This window comes from Geospiza fortis, unplaced genomic scaffold (assembly GCF_000277835.1).
Source record: "Geospiza fortis unplaced genomic scaffold, GeoFor_1.0 scaffold130, whole genome shotgun sequence".
NCBI lineage: Eukaryota > Metazoa > Chordata > Aves > Passeriformes > Thraupidae > Geospiza > Geospiza fortis.
This window is the reverse complement of record NW_005054300.1, coordinates 8642077-8664226: the sequence shown is the minus strand read 5'-3', so window position 1 is coordinate 8664226 and position 22150 is coordinate 8642077. Positions and strand designations below refer to the sequence as shown.

The window sequence follows — 22150 nt, the reverse complement described above, 5'->3', positions numbered from 1 at the left end:
CCGGAGCCCCGCGGGGCGGGGGCGCGGCCTCGGACCTCGGGGCCGGCGCACGGCGGCTGCTGTTATGTAAATTACAGCCCCGAACGCTGCCAAGTTCATGGCGACATTGGTCCTCCGGGGCATCACCGCTGTCCGGCCAGGTTCACAGAGCTTTCGTTTTCCACGTGTGTTACAGGTAGGAAAATGACTCGCCCGGCACAGGAGCAGGAGTTATGAGCCATGTCTCAGTGAGACCTGCGGAATTAAGATCAAATGCCTGGAGAAGTCCAGCTGCACAGAGCAGCGCCGCAGCTCTTGTGAACTGTGGACATCAGCGCCTCTCAGACTTGCTTCTCTGGCCCCAAGCACTCTGCCAGTGTTTCCTGCTCCACGAATGGCTACTCAGAGGAAGCACTTGGTGAAAGATTTCAATCCTCATATCACCTGCTATATCTGTAAAGGCTATCTCATCAAGCCAACTACAGTAACGGAGTGCCTCCATACCTGTAAGTAATACTTTTTAAAATAGTCCCTCCTTCATAAGTCGTTGGGGTTTTTTTTTAAGTGTTAATGCGTTTAATATGACCACTGTGCTTGTTTTTGGTTACTGAATTTTTACATTAAATATTTTTAATTATTCCTAAACACTGGTCTGTAGTCTGGGTTATCTTGAACTGTGTGCAGTTCTGTGCTTCACAGTAAAAGAGACATATGGAGTTCCTGGAGCCGGTCCAGCAGAGAGTTGATCTAAGGGTCTGGAGTACCTCTCTTAAAAGGAAAGGCTGAGGGAGCTGGGCCTGTTCAGGCTCAGGAAGAGGCGGCTGAGAGGGGACGTCATTAAGATGTGTAAATATCTAGGTAGTGCCAACAATAGAACAAGAGGCAATGGGCAGAAAGTGATGCACAGAAAGTTCCACCTGAACACAAGGAAGAACTTCTTTACTATATGGGTGGCCAAGCACTAGAACACATTGCCCAGAGAGGGTGTGGAGGCTCCCTCACTGAAGATATTCAAGAGCAGTCTGGATGCAATTCTGTGTCATGTGCTCTGGGATGACCCTGCTTGAGCAGAGAGGTTGGACCAGATGACCCAGTGGGCTCCCTTCCAGCCTGACCCATTCTGTGAGGGTATGTCAGCTCTGCTGGACCTGGCAGAGCACAGAGACCCTTTTGTTTGCCCTAGGCTAGTGGAGATTGTGCTGGCTCTAACACCTAACATATCACTGTGGCCTGTCTATCACAGGTGAGATCATTAGGTCAGGTGTGCTCTTTTGATGATATAACCACGCTTGAAGCTTAAACTGATGTATCTGTTGGCAGTATGTGTGATGGATACACTAGCTTGGTCAGCAGTGGCCTACATCTCTGCAGTGTTCCATGGCACAATGCAGGGAAATACTTGAAGGTGGCAAAATATTTACGTAGGGAATAGATCTCTTTCAATGAAACTGTCTCAGGAAAAGTTGTTGAGGTTGTCTTCTGCTCCTGCTACATCATCATACATTGTCATGTACGAATTATATAAAACATATGAAGGGTCCTGTCAAACTCTCTCATCTTACTTTCACAAGCTTATTTACATGCTTGCTTTTTTTACATTTATTTCTGAATAGCCAGTAGTTTCACTGGACCTCCTTTAGAATTTGACATCTTTCCAAATAACATCTGAAGTCTTCTAAAAGAAGAGTAAGAGGAAGCATATGTCTTTTGGTAGATTTCCCATTTTTAAACCTTTAACAAATATCAGTTAAAAGTCTTGTCTTGGCATTTCTGTGGTTGCTGTGCAGTGTTGTTCTTGCAGTTGTTAATGTCTTCACTGTTAATTTTTACAATTTGGTGTTGCATCCCTACTATATGAAACACACAGAGAATTAAAACAATGGAAGCCACTGTGCAGCAGGAAAATTACAGCCCAGTGGCCATCACAGAAACATGGCAGGATAACTCACACAACTGGAAGGATGCAGTGGATGGCTATAAAACTCTCCAGAAGGGATAGGCAAGGAAGGAGACCTGGTGAGGTAGCACCAGGGAGTGTGTTAGGGAGTGTTTTGAGTGTCTAGAATTCAGTGATGGTGATGATAGAGTTGAGTGTTCATGAGTAAGAACTGGGGGAATGGCCAGCAAGGCAGGTACCATGGTGGGAGTCTGTTAGGATCACCTAACCAGAATGAAGAGGTAGATGAAACATTCAAGAAGCAGCTGAGGGAAGTCTTACAGTCACTAGCACTTGTTCAGTTTAACAGATGCCTACTGGAAATAGCAGAGAGAAGACGGTCTAGGAGGTTCCTGGAGTGGGTGGTGGATAACTTCTTGACACAGTTGGTGAGGGAGGCCCTGCTGGACCTGTTGTTTGTGAACAGAGAGGAACTGGTGGGTGATGTGAAAGTTGGAGGACGTCTTTGGGCACAGCAATCACAAAAAGATAGTTTTCAATTCTTGGAAAAGTAAGGAGGGCATTTAGCAGAACCACTTCCCTGAACTTCTGGAGGGCAGATTTTGTATCCTGGTTGATGTACTCCCTTGGGAGGCAGTCCTGAAGGGCAGAAGGTCCAGGAAGGCTGTATGTGCTTTAAGAAGGAAATCCTAAAGGCACCAGGAGCAGGTTGTCCCCAAGTGCAGAAAGATGAGCTGGCAGGGAAGGTGACCAGCCTGGCTGTACAGAAAGCCTTCTCTGGATCTTAGTAAGAAAAGTAGAGCTTCTGAGTTTGGAAGAAGGGGGAGTCAAACCCAGAAGGACTGCAGGGACACCATGAAGTTATGAAGAGAGAAAATTAAAAGGGCCAAAGCCCAACCAGAACTTAATCTGGCTACTGCCATAATAGACAATTTAAAATGTTTATATAAATACATTATCAAGAAAAGGAGTGGTAAGGAAGATCTTCATCCTTTATTGGATACAGGGGGGAAATAGTAACAAAGAATCAGGAAAAGACTGAGGTACTTAACAGAGGTAAATTTATTAGAGAGAGATAAATATATTATTAAATTCTCTTTCCATTTAAAGAAACTGGAAAAATTCCAGTATTAGATATTTTTTATGATTGAAGTTTAATGAACATTGACAACTTTTAAAAGGTTGGGATTAGGGGAAAATAGTTACATCAGAAATCAGATTTAAGAAAAAAATGTTTTTATTGTGGTATCTTTTTGTTTACATAATTTATTTTTTATTTACTTTTGGTCCTATTGCAAAACAATAATGGCATAAGGACCATTCTCGTTTCAGCAGCATCTGCTTCTTTTGTTCTTTTGTAGTTTGTGAGCTCTTCACTGAGCCAGCTCTGTCACTGCCTAGTTCCCAGGTCAGAACACATGAATTTTACTGAGCTGCCATATAGTTACACAGGTCTTCTCACCAAAAAACTGCCACATATTTTGGTCCTTAAGTAGAAATGCAAGAAAGATGGTGGTGTTTCTTTAAAGCAAAGTCTAGTTTCAGTTACCAAGATACAAAGATTACAGTGATGGAAAGGAAAATTTAAAACTTGAAAACAGTGGTGATATGCAAATCTTATGTCTGCGAAGAAAAAGGTGATGGAAGAATTCAGGGAGGTACTCTGCTAAGTTATCTTGTAGAAAATATTTAATATTTTAATTTTTTTTTCAAATACAGGTATGGTACAGGTATGATTCTTCAGTATTGTCCAAATAGATACACATAGATTTTAACTGTGCATACATACAAATAGATTTTAACTGTCCTTTGGTATTTGTCTTGTACTTACTAATTGCCATGATTGAAAGCAGTGTTGTACAAATGATCAAAATCTGCAGGTATTAATGGTTGAAAAAGCAGTGTAAATTCATTAGATACTGGGAGTGCAGTGTATGACTTTGGACAAGATGAAAAGCATGTATTGACATAGATGTTCTCCAGTAATCATAGGGGAACTAATGTGATCAGTAGTAACCACAGCAGGGAATTAGCAGTTGATTTGCATATTCTGTATTTCTGGAAGATATTCCTGCTCTGAGAAATATCTGCCTGCCTTTTCAATAAGAGATGTTTCTGCTGGGGCTTTTGAAAATGTTGGACAGAAAACTCCACTATTCACTGGGAAACCTAAGTGCAACTTGGGTACCAGAAGTGCAAACTTTCCTATGTCTGTTGGAAAGGAAACGGTTGTGTTTGTGCAGAAGTACTTATTCTGCAAATTCAGTACTTCATTTCTTTTTTGCTACTATCAACGGAATGGTTTTGTCTTATGGACTGAAACCTTTTTTTCTAGTCTTTTACACAGTTGTCAGGGATGTTTAAGAACCACTGATGGAAGCAGGCTGGATGTGAGCTAAAGGGCATGTCCCATCATCTGTCTCCTGAGTCACTCCATTGTTTAGTATAGTGTGGACTTACAAAATTTGCAAAATAAACTTTCCTCAAGAGCATTCTTTAGTATCTTAAAAAATAACAGACTGTTTACAAAATTGTAGAAATGTTGGTTGAAAACATCAACAAATATCTGGAGGTTGTCTAGGCTAACTTCATGCAGGAGACACGTTAGTTGCCAGCACTCTACCAGGTCAAGCCATGTCTCTGTGTAGTTGACATTTGAATTTCTAAGCATGGAGTCTCCACAGCTTCTCTTAATAACCATTACCAGTGCTACAATCTTTATCTAGTTTTTCTGAATGTCCTGCCAGATGTCAACATGTGACCATTGCTCCTTGTGATACTCTTTGCCACTCCGCAGAGGATGGGCTCTGTCACTCCTGTAGCTGCTGTTCAAATGGTACAAGCTATTATTACATCACCTGCCAGCCTATAGCATGAATTGCTTTTGGCAAATTGCTGTTGCCACTTTCTGATTACATTTTTGTCCCTCACATAGCTGGAAATTGACTCCAAGGGACATGAGGTAATCTGCCATCTTCCCAGTGAGCTAGAGGAGGCTGTTTAGCTGCACTTCCCTGGGCCATCCGTCTCCTCTTTATTACAGGTGACCATAACACACCACTCTTTTCTAGTCATCAGGTACCTCTCATAATCACCCTGATTATGGTGATGAGCTTTCATCTTAGTGAATCCTACCTGGCCTGTAGATTGGAATACATCCAGTCTTTCTCAGTAAGCTTTAACCTGCTGCTCCTTGGCTGTTGATCATCCCTCTCCTTCCTAAATCAAGCTGGTATGCAGGGAGGATCAAGCACTGCCTGTGAAGACCAAGGCAAAAAGATACTGAGGACTTCAAATGTTTCTGCATAAGCTATTCCTGAGTTGTTTCCCTCATTCATTAACAGGCATATTTTGTCTAAGCTTCCTTCAGCTCCTAGCATACTTACACAATTCCCTTATGTCTCTCATCAGTTTTAGCTATGGCTGGGCCTTGGCTTTCCAACCTTTAAGTGCCAGAATAGTGATTTTATATCCTTTTGTTTCCCCTTCTTGTTTTCACTTCTAATATGATCTACTTTTGCATATTAATTAGGAACCATGTGCACTTAGCAATTCTTGTGCACTAAGCAGTTCTTCTGACATAATTCCCTGTGCAGTGGACTCTATAGCTCAGCCAGCTCTCTTAAGTCTCTTTCCAATGATAGTCTCCTTGGGAAATCTGATGAACAGTTGCTTAAACGAGCTGAAGTCCCATCTCCTGAAGTTCAGAGTCCTAACTGTGCTGTTTAAGTGTGTATCCTTTCTCAAGATCCTCAACTCACCTCAAGGCAAGCTGCTCTCTGTGGCTGTATTCATCACCAACTTTTCCCTGTTTATGAACAGATCAAAAGGTGCATTGCTTCTAGTTGGTCTCTCTAGTATTTGTGTTAAGAAATTGCCAACCAAGGCAGACTAGGAACTTTCAGACATGTCCTTCCCTGCAGGAAATTTACAAGAGAAGTAGTTTTCAATATCAAATAATCTTTTAACCGGAGTGGTTTTCAGATTTTGCTAAAAACCTATGCTGTCAACACAAGATCCCAAAAAAACTTCACTGCAGCAAAATTTCTCACCCTCAGACAAGCAAGCTGAGCTGCCTTCAGACTCCTTCTCCTGCAAAAACTTTAGTCAAAGGCATGTAGCAGGGCCTTAATGTTATTTTTAAATAGTTTTCAACACAAAAGGTCTTTCTTGGTTATCACATGCTGAAATTCCCTCTCCCTTTTAACAAAAGAAAATCTAGTGTGACTGTGTCTGGTAGTAGTAATTAAGAGAAGAGTAATCCCACTTGTATAGTTTCTGTAAAGGTAGTTAAGTGAAGTTTTCTGTCCTGTTTTTAAGCAAACACTTTCCCTAAAAGTAAGTGCTTTTAAAGCAGGCTTAAGGTAGATAATTAAATACTTCATTAAACATACCAAATGTCTTGTTGCACCTCTGTGCCATCAGTGAGATGGGTTTGATGTTCCACTAGCTGTGCATATCTTGTGCCCTTCCTTTGCTCACTGAATCAGAGTGATTAACTTTGAGAGAAGAAATCCTTGGAAGAATTCAAAGGATGAGTTTTGACAAAGAATTTGTACCACAATTAACTAATTAAAGGTTATCTTGTAGAATACTTTATTTTAAAAATGCAACATGAAGTTTTATTTAGGTACCTCATTAATCCACATTTAAACAGCAACCTGGATGGATACATATGTATGTAGATATTCATAAGAGGTATCCTTTTTTTGTTTGTTTGTGACATACAGCACAGTCTTGGCACTTGTATCTATGTTTTTCATCTGATTATGAAGATCTGAAAGAATGTGTGAACCAGATATCTGTGTATTGGAAAACAGCATTGTTATGCAGCCAGCCAATTAGCATATGTCACATGGGTACTTTTATCAGCCATAGAAAGTCATCTTACATGAGTTTAACTTTTATTGTGTCTCATCTGAAATGTCATTGTATGACTATGAAATTCAAGTTCTCATTTCACTGGCATGTGTAGCATATGCCTCCAAATTCTGCAAACTGTACTTTTAGGTTAAGCAGTTTCCTTTTGCCTGTTTGCTGCCCTACCATGACCTACAGTAAAGCAAATGAAACCATGTTGTTTTGTTAACCTGTACTGGAAGCATTGAAGGGTTTTGGTGTGGAGTTTGTTTTTTTCCCTAAGGTGATGAATTAATGATATTTGTCATTTAATTGTGTTTAAGAATTCCCTTTTTGCCTACCTTTTTCACCCAATGTTTAGATTTCATCCCATTTTCTGAAACCGCAAAGAAGTAGGCTTTGAAAAATGTTCGGTGTTTTACATTGAGAGTAACAGAGGATGATTATACCTATCATATAGGAAAATATTTGAATATAGTTGATGATCCCACTAGGAGTATCATGTATCTCCTATGTGCTAGAAGGAGATACATGCTAGAATTTATATGCATTTTTTACCCTTATATTCCTGGTGGTAAATCACATTTAGTTGTGGTCAGCAAATCCTCATAGCACCCTAGCTCTACATGAGAAAAAGCAAAAGTTGGTTTAGCTTACTTCAGTATTGATTTACAGTTTCAAGGGGATTTTTATGGTATTGAGCTGGTTGTACAAAGACATGATCCAGATCTGTGTGTTTATTGGCATAGAGAAGCATCCATATAGGACTGGAATAAGGTTCTTGATTCCTTATGATGTCTTCTCTGTACATGTTCTACTCACAGACCTTTCCTACACTGGAAATGAAGCTCTCCATTAATCATGAGGTCCTTTCTTGGACCATGCATGCCTTCTAATGGTGTTGTGTCCTCTGAAAAACAAAAGTTATAAAGAGAGCACAAAAATGTATTCAGACTGAGGAATTCAGTTCCTTTCCATAGATTGGTTTATATTATAAATATTTCTTCCAAATACATTATTTTGGATGTTAGCATGCTTTATGTTTAGGAGTGTTTGGTGATTGGAAGGTTTTATGGAGTCAATTATCTGACTTAAATAAGTGTATTAGTTACAGATCCGATGGCATGGAGTTCTCTGAATAGTAATAATTTCAGATTTCTTCTGGGTTTAAATGAAAGCTATAGCTCAGATAGGCCCTATTTACCTTTAGTTTTGGAAAACAAACAAAAGACCTAGGAAGCTCAAATGTAAAATATCTTTACAAGACAACTGAATGCAGTAAGAACAGTGTCATCTCATCACAGACTTCAAGAACTTCTCTGACATGAGTGGAGCAGAAATCCTGAGAACAAGTGAAGGGAATTAAATTCTCTTAAGAATTTCAGAAAGGTTTTTTTTTAAAATGCAAGGAAATTCTTTCAGAAGGAGGCTAATTCTGTTGCTTACAGAAAAGAAACCAAATCACTCTGGTATTGAAACAAAGCCCTTTCTCCTTTGGAAGAATTTTTGTGCTAATTCTTTGAGTCTCTGTTGCAAAATAAATTCATAGAATGGTTTGGGCTGGAACACCCAACTCTTAGTTAGTTCTGACCCTCTTCCCATGGGCAGGGACACCCTCCACTAGTTCAAGTTGCTCAGAACCTCATCCAGCCTGGACATTTTCCAAATAAGAGAAGGTTAGGGGTTGAGCTTATCGATTCTGAAATTAGTATTGAACAGTTGTAGTTACATTTTTACAAACTTTCCACTTTGTTTATTCTTGATCATTTTAACTTGGTGTCAGGGTAGAGACTCCATAGAGCTGCTGCTGTTTATACCAGACAGAAGGCTTACCAAAAACATAAAAACTAACTCCTTCCTTTGTTATAGGAGTTAGCAGATGAAACTCCATTGAAAAAAGAGTTATCTTTAAGCTCAGTTTCTATGAAGTCAAGTTAGAAAAGGTCTAGAGTAAGCCAAACTTTTCTGTTACTTAGCTCAGTGACTTTTACATGAATTTCCAGATGACAGTAATTTGCATCTATGTTAGACTTCACAATTTCATCATCATACTTGCTCCTCAGCCCTTTTCTCCCCCACACTCTTTAAACTCAGGTTTCCAACTACTGACATTTCTGAGACAGCCTGTGACTCTTAAGCTGGTGGTTCATTGGTATTGTCCTCACCCACCACTAACCCATTGACCTTCTCCTGACAGAAGCAATGAATTCAGCACAATATAGATACCAGGATTAGGAGCTATCAGGTGCTGCACCTGAAAAGCTTAACTGACAGAAGACTTATTTTGCAATTCCTTTACAATCTTGGGCTGTAAAGTTAAATGTCTTTAAGTTAGTGATTTAAAGCGGTTGGAAAAAACACCTACATGGAGGTTTAATATGTGTGCATTATCAGCATCAGCTGATTTGATATAACCCTTCTGAGCATTCTAAAGCAAAGACAAATACAGGCTTTGTTTGTTAAAGGAAGTTCAAGATTCCTAGAGTTGTCTTATAATTAGAATTTACCAACTTGTTTAGAGATGTTCATACTTCTTTAAGTAATTGATGAAAAAAATTAGTGTTTCAGCAGAAAGCATATTGCAGTCGCAGCAGTCCATTTATTTTTTCAGTCCATTTCCTGATGAATTTGCAGTTCTTATTTCGGTGTAGGTGAATTAATAATAAGAAGAGAGTAGAGTTTATCTCCATCCAGAACATTGTTGTGCAGTAATAATAGCAGGCATATTTGTTCTCATCAGCTTGGCTTCCATAATAAATGACACTAAAATCTACAGTCTGTAATTGATCATTTGGAAGCAACAGTAGTGTAGCACCTTGTTTAGTTTGCTTTCAGTTGATTAGTTTTTCAATTCACATTGTTGTTGGTTTGGGTTTATTGATACTTGCCATGGTCCTGATCCTGATTTTTCATTAAAAGGTTCAAATATTAAATGTTGAATGTACATTCTGTCATTGCTTTGGAAAGCACTGTGTCAAAAAGGAAACACTTTGAACCTGTGTACAATTTATGTGACCTTTTCTCTTGCAATAAGTATTTAAATCAGTATTTTCAGCTGCAAGCAACACCATTGATGGTGATCTGATGTAGGTTATTTCAGATCAGCTGAGGTGATGGTGGAAGTTCCCCAGCACCCACCTGAGAACCTGCTCTTTAAGGTGGTACAGGCTATGGGCTTCATGGGTTATGATGCTGGGAGAATTCTAAGTAGCAGAAATATCTCATAATTTAAAGTGCTTGTCCAGCCTGTGCTGCTGACCTTGGTGTCGCAGTGGAGCAGAACTAACAGTGGTTTTGAGAAACAAGAAGGGGATAAGATACATTGTAATTATTTACTTTAAGACAATACTCTATATTTCTGATGTGTGGGGTAGCTACCAGGTATCATTAGGTCATACTCCAGCAATATTATTTGGGTTTTGTCTAAGTGGGTTTTTTCTTTTTTTTTTTTTTTCCTTCTCTGTCTTAGTTTGTAAGACTTGTATTGTTCAACACTTTGAAGACAGCAATGACTGTCCCAGGTGTGGCAACCAAGTGCATGAGACCAATCCACTAGAAATGTTAAGGTAAGAATCTATTTCACAGCATTTGCTGAAATGCAATGAACAGCAACAAAAAATCTTAATGTTTTTTTTCCTAAAAGGGCAATAATTGTTTTGCTTACTTGTATAATGCATATATTAACTGTTCCAAGCCATATAGGTTGTCATTTTCTCAGCTCCCACTACATTCTAAATTGAATTTTTCAGATGTAGTAAAAGGAGGAAACATAAGGGAAAGGCACAGAAATAGTGCTTCTATTGTACAAGTGTAAAACAAGAATTAGTATCTCTATTAAACGTATAAACAAATGAGGTACTTTTCATTCTTTACATGAAATTAAGTTCTAGAGGGTTGTTTTTTCAAATTATTTAGGGCATTCCAAAGTTATGGCAACTTTTTCTTTTAGAACAACATATAGAAAATGAATCATGTTAAAAGCAATGTTTTTCAGGGCATAAGTCCACCAATCTGAATTGAAATTTGTTGTAAGATTAATGAAAAGAAGCTTTTACATTAAAAATACCCTTTTTTGAGATTTTTTTTGTATTGTATTAACATACCTTCTAAAAAACAATTATTTTTCATAAAATTCTGGATTCACTTTTAGTGATGTTATGTTGGAAAAAAGATTATAGACATCCAGTGAGATAGAAAAATTTGCAAATGTCATCATAAGTGGAAGAATTTAATGTTTTCTTGGAGTGATGAAGGCACTCTGTGTCCTCACTTCCAACACTACCTCCACCCCATCACCCAGTATTATTGTTTGTAATACTGTTGTGAACTTAGAAGGACTTATTCTTACATTAATGTAAAAATATAAATTTCCATCTGGAATTTACTAGGCTTGGTATAATTTTCTGATGTCATTGGTTTTGTTACAATTTGTCATACATTGCTTTGATTTTTGACTGATCTATGTGTGCACAACCATTCCCAGTTATGTACCAAGAGCATAACTGAGAGAGATTGAATTCAGCAACTGTAAAGGGTGTTACTGGCCTAAGTCTTTGTCATCTGAATATTTTTGGAAGGGTGGGGCTGAGCAGGTTCATGTAGATTATTTTTCTGATTTCCTGTCAGTTTCTGAGGTGCTGTGTGAGTCATAACATAATATGCTGTAGGCTAATAATAAGCTGAAAACAAAAGCATTTAGAAATATTTCTTTTATTCTGATAGGACCACTTCATATGAGATGAAAAATGCATTTTCTGAAACATATAGTAGATGTTTAGTAAACAAATATTGTCCTTTGAGCAGGAAATTATAGATGGGTGAAGAAAGTTGAGAGCACAAGCCAGAAATGTGGGAAGAGCTATTTTCTCTGCAATTATTTCCTGAACTTTCTTTTAGAGTCATTTGGTCTCTGTGCCAGGAAACTGCATATAGTTAGTAGATTCCTGGTTGTAATTTATGAACCAGCTTTAAACATTTGCTAAACTAATAATCAGAAGAGCACATGAGCTATGCAATGGAATTATCTTTCCTGGATGCTGCCTGCACAGATTAATATAAGAGTTACACTCTGACCATGGAGATCAGCCCCATCATTGCTAAAGGATGCAGTCATTTTCTGAGAAATTGTGTTGAACACCACTTAAGAGTTTTAACCAAGATCTCTCTGATAAGCTGTATAAACTACTTCTAAACTCAGTTCTGAGTAACTTCATTGCTATGTGAGCTTTTTACATGAATCTCTTATTTGGCAGCACTTGGGGTCTCTTGTAACTACAAGACTAAGTCTGAAATTCAACATTGAGCTCTAAAATGAACATGTAGGAAGAGTGTTAAATTTTAAGAATTCCTTTTACTAATTTAGCAGAATTCTGCATCATCTGTACTCAGTAGGGTGTGTGTTGATAATGCCATGAGGGCAGACTTCTTTTTTCTCTTGCTGGCATACTCCTGTGCATGCAAGTTTCCCTGAGCAATAGTCTTAGTTTGGTTCATATTTGCTGATAATTATCCGAGTGTTGATCTTGTAACTCATTCAGTATTATAGATGAGGTGAAAAAAGGAGCTATACTGAGCTGGCAGTTCTTCTTTCTTTATTTCTTGGTTCTTCTTTCTGTATGTTCTGGTTTGGAGACTTGGAAGATGGTTGGAAGATGTGGGAATGGAAAGTGGTGTCTCTGAAATATCAATGTTCTTTTTTCAGCATTAACAGGAAGTATCACAGTAAATGACTGAGACCACCTTTTTCAAGTAGTTTCATTTTGGAATGAGTTTGATGTGAGACACAAAAATACAAATCTTTATGTCAGAGTGCTTACATGTGTGGAACACTGGAAGATGCATCTGAAATTGAGAATCTTGTAATAATTTCATGTTTCCCTGCATTTAAAGATCAGATTGGACTTTTTTTTCCTGCTCCCTGTCAGAGTATTGATTATTATTTATCCTCTGTAAAGAAAGAAGTTTTTTTGTTTAGTTTTTGGAAAAAAATTAAGTATTGACTAGAGTGGGAAGCCACTTCTTGCTTCTAGCATTGTAAATTTGCAAAGTATACTAGGGTTTTTTTGCTATTTTAGCATTATCAGTGACTTTTGTTTTGGGCCATTGAAAGTAAATTAGAAAGTGCTAAGTGGGAATTTTCAAAAATAAATGAAAGAAAACCAGCATGTATTATACCACCCTCAAGAACAGAGGGATTTTTAATTAAGGTAGTAGTGTTCTCTCTTGAAGTCCCTATTTAATTTCATTTCTTTTAATGCGTAAATTATGAAGGTTGGAGCTTTCTTACAGTGTGAAATGAATTCCATTTCTAAGGCATGTTCCCAAGTTCCCAGTGCTCTGCTGTGGATACTTCATAGAAAGCAGCACCATGTAGTTCCCTCAGATACTGACAGAGGAGGCTGCAAGTTACACCATCTGGGAAGGTAGACCTGCATTGTCATCTATCAGAAATCCAGCACTCAGACATCCTACAATTTTAATTTCCTTCTTATCTGTGAGAAAGTGCTCTCTCTGTGCTGCTTTGTTTTATGGGAGGGATGTTTCACTTGCTGAATTTGTTGTTGCTGTCCCCTTAAGAAGAAGCAATTAAAAATGGGTTGTGGTTGTAGCTGAAACATGAATATTTCTATGGTATGACTGAATCTACTGATGGATACCACAGGGATCTAATCTCAGAACTTGATGGTTGGGTAATGGGTCTAATTGTAAAGTACAAGTACAAATTCTATAAGGAGAACCTTGAATACTCATGTATTTATTTTAAGATAATTGTTATCAATTTATATGAATTGTAGACATTCCTCAACAATAAAAACATTCATTCTTACTCCTACTTTGCAACTTGTGGTGAGCAAATGACATAACAGCTATGTTTTTTAACAGGCCCATAGTGTATTAATACCATGTACACAGTTGTATTTGCAAAAATATATATAAAGAAATATATTGTTATTGAGATGAAAAAATAAGGCAATTTAAAATACACCAGATTCTGACTGAATGTCAAGATACTTAATTTCCCTGCATTATTTAGTGTTTTATTTTGTCATGAGTTTTTGTTTAGGCTGTGGACAATGGGAGTTTCTGTTGACAAGAGAAGAACATAAAGGGCAAAGGAGAGGAAGGAAAAGGAAACAGAATGAAACCAGAGGAAACTGAAGGATAAGAGACCAGGAGAGGAAGTAGAACTAGAAAGCAGGTGATAAACAAAATGGATAGAAGAGTTGGTTAAATTCAGAGAAAAGGAAAGATAAGTATTTTAACTTCAGCAGCAAGAGTAACTGCAGTGTGTACACTGGAAGGGACTGTAATAACTAGTTTTGGCACTAATATCAGGGTATCAGAGGACATGCCTGTGCTGTGTACTCTCTCCTGGAGTACAACACATGGCAGATTTAAATAGTTCAAATTAACTGTGCTGGGTACTGAGAACTATCAAGTCAGAGCAGCATGGGTGCACTGTGGTCTTCTTTATCCTGCCAAGACTGCTTTGCTGTGGTCTGGTAAGTAGGGAATAGTCTATTCCGTTTTTGTAACAGGCTTATTACCAAAGCACTTCAACACTTAGTATGGTAATGGAGTTTATCATTTTCGTGCTTACTACTCATAAGCTGGACCTTAAAATTGGATAAAACTTTTCCAGCCTGTTCCTTCTAGTAACACTACTGTTTGTATGTAACACAAATTCAGAAATAAAAATTTTAGAGTATAATGTTTTTATCTTTTGCTTCATTCTTATCTTTATATGTTGAAAAAGTAATTCCTTTGTTATTTCTATGATAAATCCATTTAGGAGATGGTTGAGATAAGCTTTAATGCATGTTGTCTCTCAAACTAAAATCAGTTGACTTTGACAGGATTCATTATTTACCAGAAAAATGCAACTCATTATTCAAAAGCTTTTGTTATTTAAACACTAAAAATACTTAAAATGCTAGTATCCATTTAATGTGAAATGTATTTTTTCCCTCTGAAAGGCTGGATAACACCTTAGAGGAAATTATATTTAAGTTGGTGCCTGGACTTCGAGAACGTAAGTTTCTCATTTGGTTTTGGGAACCATTTGGGTTGGTGGGGGAATATGGCTCTTTCTAATTATGTACCTGGTATTGATTTAAAAATTCACATTACTGTTCTTTGATGTTAACTAGAGGAACTGCAGCGAGAGATTGAGTTTTGGAAGAAAAACAAACCTCAAGAAAATGGACAAGGTGATGATTTTTTCCCTCTCATCTGTGTGTTAAATAACACTGTTTATTAAGACCAGTTTCTTCACTGACACAAGTACATTTTGTTTTTCCTGAATTCAAAGATACTACAGAAACTTGTAGCGAATCTGTGCAGATGTATGGGCCTTCTATACTTCATACTACTGCTTATCTATCAACCAGTTGGTTAACAAACTCTAGCTGTTTTATCATTATTTTCATTTGCATTATCCTGGGCTCTCACTTGCAAGGCTCTCACAATTGTCCAGCTGAATTCTTAATTTTCTTAATAGAGCAAGATAGGATTTTTTGCAGAGTTTTTACAAATTACTTTCTGTTACCAAATTTCACCATCTGTTCAGTAGGAGGTTGTCAAGAATTAGTTATGACAAGCAGTAAAACAGTTTTCCACACATGCCAAATAATTGTTTTCTATAGATCCCACAATGCTTTTTTGGTTGGGTTTTGGTTTGTTTTTTTGCTTTGTTTTGTTTCATTTTTTTGTAGTTGACCCATGAACTTTGAAACTCAGTACTGAGGTGCTAAGCAAGGAGTAGATCCAGCTGGTTTTATGCCCCTTTAATTTGACATCAGGTTTTTAATACCATAGCCTATTTGATTTGATTTTAAAGAACTTTTGAAAGGCTCAATTAAGTCAAAAAATAGCTATTTTCAGGAAAGGGTAACTGTCAAGTAAACATCTTGTAATATTCTTCTGCATTCATTTCTTTATAATGTCTTCTTTTCAACTTTGTAACACTAAATTTTCTTTCTCACAAGTTTTGTTGACTTGGATTTGGCATCCATTGTGAGGGACAATGTTACTTTCTCTATTATATAAATAAATTATGAACTGCAGAACAGTTTAGAAGAAATTATATTAGTTTACTACAGTATACTATGTAGTGTATACCTGTTCAGTTTTATAAAAAACTTCAAAAATATTTTTGTGAGATAGAGACATTTCTTGACTGTTTAGAAAATGGTCTTCTATATACATAGAATCAACAGATAATTTGCAAATTTGTAGAATGTGACTTACTTTTGACCAACTTACTCTTCCTCCTTCCTCTCCTAATTTAATGATAAATCCAGTGGAGATGAGTTAGTAAGTGAAGTGAGAGCTTGTATTGTTTTTGTGAATGAGAGGAAGGCTCTAACTCACAAATTACACTTCTGAGTAGCTACAGATGTATCCAACTCCATTAGAGACTGTAGCCTGGGGCTATGGAACTTTGTCTCTGCAAAGTATTTGAAAGTCATGACAACTCATTGATACAAATTATGAGCACTTAAGCTATTTTCTGCCACAAGCAAGCATTTAGAATCTTGCCTGGGAAGAAATTATTTGCTGAGGATAGTTTCATTTAGAAGAGACTGTTTCAGTTGTCAATACCATGCCCTGCAATCAGATTGTCACTGTAGTTTAAGAGTCTGTCAGTTATGTCCTGTGCCACAGGTTGCAGCACATTTCCTAACCTAAGCATCTAAGAGCTGTTAAAAAATCCCAGGACTTAAAATTTTCACATATCAGAAGGAAAAAACCCCAAACATTAAAGCATATCTCAGCCATTGGTGACTCCTGTAGGAGAGTGCTTACCAGAAAGAATTGATTAATAATGAAATACTATGGTACAGAGAGAAAATATTCATTGGTACTGTCCAGCCTGAAGTGAACAAATGCTTGTGACAGGTGGACTGCACCTGCTTGACTGATAAAGTTTGCTTCCTGGACTGTCAGGGAAAAAAAATCTGTAGTTTGATACTGTAAATTCTGATCATAGAGGATGATAGGAACAAAATGTATCTATGATACACATTCAACTAAATGTGTCAATAGCTAATAGGGACTTGGGGATAAATTTTTCATAATTGGGGAAAACTTAAAAATTCTAAGAAAGAAAATTAATGAATATAGCTTAAAACTCATCTTGAATATGTAAACTGAACAAAGGCAACTAATTACTGTATCAAGAAACTTGGTCATGGCTTGGTGTTTATTAAAGTTTACATTCCATTTTCTCATCTGAACTCTACTAAATTCCTTTAGAATCTGGTAAGTGTAGGAAAACAGCAGAACTTGATCTGAAAGTTTTTTAAAAACATGAAAGCAGCTTATTCAAGTTAATTGTGATAATGTTTTATTCAAATAGAGAGCAACCTTTGTTTTAAATCAAAATAAGTGAGTTGGAGATACAGAAAAAAATCCAAATGTATACAATAAGATTATTGTATACTATACTCTAAATCTGTAAGCCTTACTCCATTTTATGGTTATTATTTACATACATTGCAGCCTTATCTAGATGTACTCGCTAGTCTTAGCATTTGAGTGGTCAACTTTGCTACACCTTTCTAAACTATACAAGATGGTACTTTTCCAAAGAGTTAGAATTTTAACCAGGAACCAATAGAACATGTTAACAGCAACGGCAGAATGAAAGGGGATAACATGCTGTGTGTGATTATGTAGTCTGTATAAGCTCTGCTAAAAAATACACAGACTTTTCCTCTTTTCTTTTTTTTTTTTTCTTTTTTAAAGGGAGTAAGTAAATATATGGCTATTTAGTTCTAAAATCCTTCTGGAGAGAAACACCTGGAGTTTTTACAGTGACCTATTTAGATGTGGTCAAAAGTGGATGAAGTCTAAGGTTTAGTTTGCCTCATTTAGTTTGCATTACAGGGACTTGTCTGCACTGGATTATTCACAGTTAATATGAATTGATTGGCTGTGTTACTTTGATATATAAGTGTTGGGATTAGTCATTCTATTGTTTATTTTAAAACACTATTTTTGTCACTGAACTGCCACACTGTGCAGTAGGTTTACATGTCTTGAGTGATTGTGATGCATGCAGAGTTGCAGGGTTTTATTTATTGAACATATCAGAAGTAGACAGCCATACCCAACATAGTCCATCAACTAATTATTTTCTGTTCCATAGAAATCTGTTGTTTGCGTATTGCATTAAAATTTCAATAGTAAAAATTTGTTTCCAGAGATCTTTAAGTTGGTCAGTGTAAGAATGCCCTGAATTAAAAATGTGTGAAGTTAATGTGAAGAAAAATTATGGCTCATAAAAATGCCTTATTTCCTTAAATATATGATTTTTAATTACTTTATACTTAAATAATATGATCTTCATATTTTACAGATGAAAGTCCAAAAGCTGATAAACCCAAAGTAGATGAGGAGTGTGATGAAAATGAAGAAGACAAAGACTATCACAGGAGTGACCCACAGATCGCAATCTGCCTCGACTGTTTACGCAACAATGGGCAGTCAGGAGATAATGTTGTCAAAGTGAGTAGCAAACAAGCTGTGCTGCACTTATTGATGACAGAACAGCAACTTCTAGGAACCAAATCATTTTATAACTGTTAAAAATAAACCTGATTGTAGTGACCTGTTCCCACTTCATGCTTATTTAGTCCTTCCCTTTGAGGCATTTCAGTGCATCTTTGGAATTTTGGGAAAAATACAATTCTATACAGAAAGCCATCTGTGACAGTGGAATTTTTGTTTGTGTGGGGATTATAGTTTTGTAGTCTACAGCCTTTATGGTATATAACTGCAGTACCCAACAGATTACAGCACACCACAGACATATTTATAAAGGTAGCTGTAGGTGAGCTGCCTCGTACCTTCAGGATTACTGTCTTAACCTGCCAGAATGAACCTGCTTATCAAATATGTGGTGCCCTGAATTACTGGGATCCAGATCTTCTGAGTTGTAAACCTGAATCTGACCCTGATGTGTTGTCTGTGGCCTTGGGGAGATCACTTCAGTCTGCAAAATGTGTGGAATAATACCTGCCAATTGCTGTTTTAAGAATTAGGGATATTTGGTTTCTATTCCTGAAGGGAATTACCTAGCATACTTAGTATAGAAGAAAGTCTTTAGAAATCAGCTTCGATTTTAACAATGTTTTATTAAATTACAAATAGAAGAATAAAAGGAAAAATATATTTAAGAACTTTTCTAATAAAATTACTTGTATTTTCTAAGTGTTGTGTTACGTGTATAACTTTGGAGGCTCTTAACACTTCTAAGAAATGCAACATTTCTTTGACCCCCAGTGGTACTAACACAAACACACTGATTGTTTAAGTTCTTCTGGGGGTTTTGATGGGTTTGGTGGTAGCTGAGCTTTGGTTTATTTCTTTCCTCCCTTCTGTATCTTTTAGAAATATCTTTAGAACCAGAGATGGGTCAAATGAAGTTGTTTGTCATCTTTTAAATTTTGAAAACAAGTGAACAAAAATGAACCTATGGTGTCATTATAAATTAGAAGAGAATTGGTGACTGGTTGAAAAGATTATCAGTTATAGGTGCTCCTGCACAAAAGATTGCTCACATGTTTTTTAAATTTTTAAATTTCTGATATGTTTTTTTCTGATTTGTTGCTGTTGCTTTAGGGCTTAATGAAGAAATTTATCCGCTGTTCTACTCGAGTGACCGTGGGAACTATCAAAAAGTTTCTCAGCTTAAAATTAAAACTTCCAAGTTCCTATGAGGTACATTTGAAAGAAAGATGTTTTTATTTTTATTTCCCTGCAACATAATCTATTTCTGTGAAATTTAATCATGTTTGAACCAACTTCCCTCTTTCCAGGGATACTGGAGCACAGACTATTTCTTCAGCCTGTTCTTGCACAGGAGCCAAAGGCTCCATGCAGGGCAGGCTGTCTTTAGCACCAGCAGCAGCCTCCCAGCTTTGGTCAGGAGTAGGGCAGAGTTAGGTTTGGTGCACAGGTTATAACTATGCACAGGATTTTGTCATGGTGTCCAGCCTTTTTGGTGTCATTTGGTTTTTAATCTGTCTGGTACCTTAATGGCTTGTGTTACAAAGAATCTGCTTACTTCAAAATTTTGCCTTTTATTTTTTTGTCTGAAACACAGAAAATATTATAGGTCTAATAATGAAAATACTGTCAAACATTTGCAGTGGCAGGCAGCAGTAAGATGCTATAATACAGTTTAAAGTAGACATTTTTCACACTGAGATAATTGTTTTCCTCTGTCTTTTGCTTTCAGTTAAGGAATGTCTGTGTACTTTGAAGTGCATTTTCCTTGTAATTTCTTAGTTATTTTTAAACTAATTTTTTAAAGTTTCTTTACAATCTATTTTTTAAATGAAAATTACTGTACTTCTGGTTTATATCTTTGGGTTTGAAAGAGTACTGGCATAGCAAGATGGCCTTCAAAATACTGCACAAGGCTTTCTCTTCAAATGGAGACTGTGTAATGTAGCTAAATATAGGGAATGTTTGTCTACTGGTGATTTCATACCTCGGTAGCAGACTTCTTTCTGTCCACACTTCAAATAAAAACACAAAAGTGAATACCAGGGTACAAAATAACATATTGTCAGCATGCTGTATTCATCCAGCTTTGATATACATGTCTGATGGTATCATTATATAATGATAGGAGTGGAAGGATTAACTCTGGAGATTCACTTAGCAGTTCCTTTAGACATTAAATTTCTGCATCCCTTTGTCTTACTGTTTGTTCTGTTGTATTTTAAGCTGGATGTACTATGCAACGGAGAAATCATGGGGAAGGATCACACTATGGAATTCATCTATATGACAAGATGGAGACTAAGAGGCGAAAACGTAAATGCTGTTACATTATTGATAAATGATGTTTTGGTATATTTATTATAGAAACCATACATACTTTCACATCTTAGGCCTGAATATAATCTATGGCCCTTCAAAAAAACCCTATTTAAAAATGCCTTCTGCATGTTTTCTGAATTTCTTATGTAAAACCCTATGGGTGAAACCCTTCAGCAAATATATTGTGTAGATTCTGAAAGTTCAAAATAGCGGATGTATGATGTGTATAAGCAAGTTCTGCTCAGAGTTTTAAATCAAGTAACTGAAAACCCAAGCCCTTGTTCTTTTTCTGCAAACTTGCTTTTGCTTCTGAGTTATAATAGTTGGGGAATCTGCATCCAACAGTTCTTCAGTAAGAACCTGTTTTATTCAGTCAGTAAACTGAAAGTGACACTGAAAAAATTACTAGTGAAATCTAATATTTTATTACTGTTTCTGTTAATACTACATCTATTCTTTTTGGATATGCTGTAGAACAATAACATTCAGATAACAGCCAGATGGGTTTTCCTTGCTGCATGTGTATATTTTAGAATTGCAGTATCTTTTTAAAGACTTTTTTTTCAGAAAATATATTCAGTTTGGTTTAGTATTGCCTTGTATATTTTTTTATTAGAAGTCATATTCCCTTTTCTTCTTTCTTTTATGCATTTGTTTGTGTGTGCCTGTTGATTGGTCTTCACTCTTTATTGCTTTGTAACATACTTTAATGTACGTATCTGAAGAAAATTCCAAATTTCTTCTTTTTTTTGTTTTAAGCTTCCTAATGATTAGAATAATAAGTGCTGGGGCACAGACAGAAAACACAGAGGATTAACACACTGCAAAGTTAACAATTTACAAGTCTCCTAAAGTTTTACCTTAATCTGAAGCTGGAGGGGGAAGGATAGATTTTGATAGGAATTCGGGAGATCATTGTATATAGGCAAGTATTCAGTAAATTTGAAAGTAATATTACACTGAAATTTTGTGATTTCTGAAAGCCCCCAAGAGAGCTTTAACTAGAATTTTTTCCAATACTGCCTTGAAACCAGTGGATGTCTCTTTGGTTTGCCATCTTGTATTTTTGTTAGCATTGGCTGTCCTATTAGGAAGTGTTGAGGCAACAATTTCAGTGATAATGGAATTTTTTCATGGCATTTCATCCTGCAGCCCTTGCCTACTGCATGAAGTTGGAGGCAACAGTAACTATGATCTTGCTAAAACAAATTTGTACTAAAAATTTTCAAAAATCTCAGAACTATAATTTTTTAACATTTAGTGAATGCAATAGTTCACAACTCCTGGTTTAGTTTGTAAGCGTATTTATATACACCCACCATAGCCAGGTATGTGTTCATCTTCTCTTTCATGTAGCTTTAAATCACTCCTCTGAAGTCAAAGATGATTAACACCTCTAAAAATTTAATTGTGCTGGTAATAAATCCAGTAATATCGAGGCTTCTATGATTTTGTTCTCCTCAATGAAGTTGCAATGGTAATTAATTAAGAATCTCTTCTTCTGAATGAAGATCAAGTGAATCCATTATCTTTGTCTCTAGTACTATTGACCATGAGTTTTTACTGCATAGCTGTGGA

General features: G+C 36.7%; 1 protein-coding gene across 2 annotated transcripts in view; it reads left to right on the top strand.

Moving 5' to 3' along the window:
* Window positions 1–22150, top strand: part of PCGF5 (polycomb group ring finger 5) — a 55034-nt gene that overhangs the window by 21134 nt on the left and 11750 nt on the right. For both annotated transcript variants that reach the window (XM_031062957.1, XM_005416456.3), the window contains exons 3-9: window positions 176–485; window positions 10206–10302; window positions 14713–14768; window positions 14887–14946; window positions 18099–18247; window positions 19364–19462; window positions 20477–20566. In XM_031062957.1, coding sequence (XP_030918817.1) covers window positions 374–485; window positions 10206–10302; window positions 14713–14768; window positions 14887–14946; window positions 18099–18247; window positions 19364–19462; window positions 20477–20566 — 663 coding nt within the window. In that variant the 5' untranslated portion in view covers window positions 176–373. The remainder of the gene's footprint in view (window positions 1–175; window positions 486–10205; window positions 10303–14712; window positions 14769–14886; window positions 14947–18098; window positions 18248–19363; window positions 19463–20476; window positions 20567–22150) is intronic.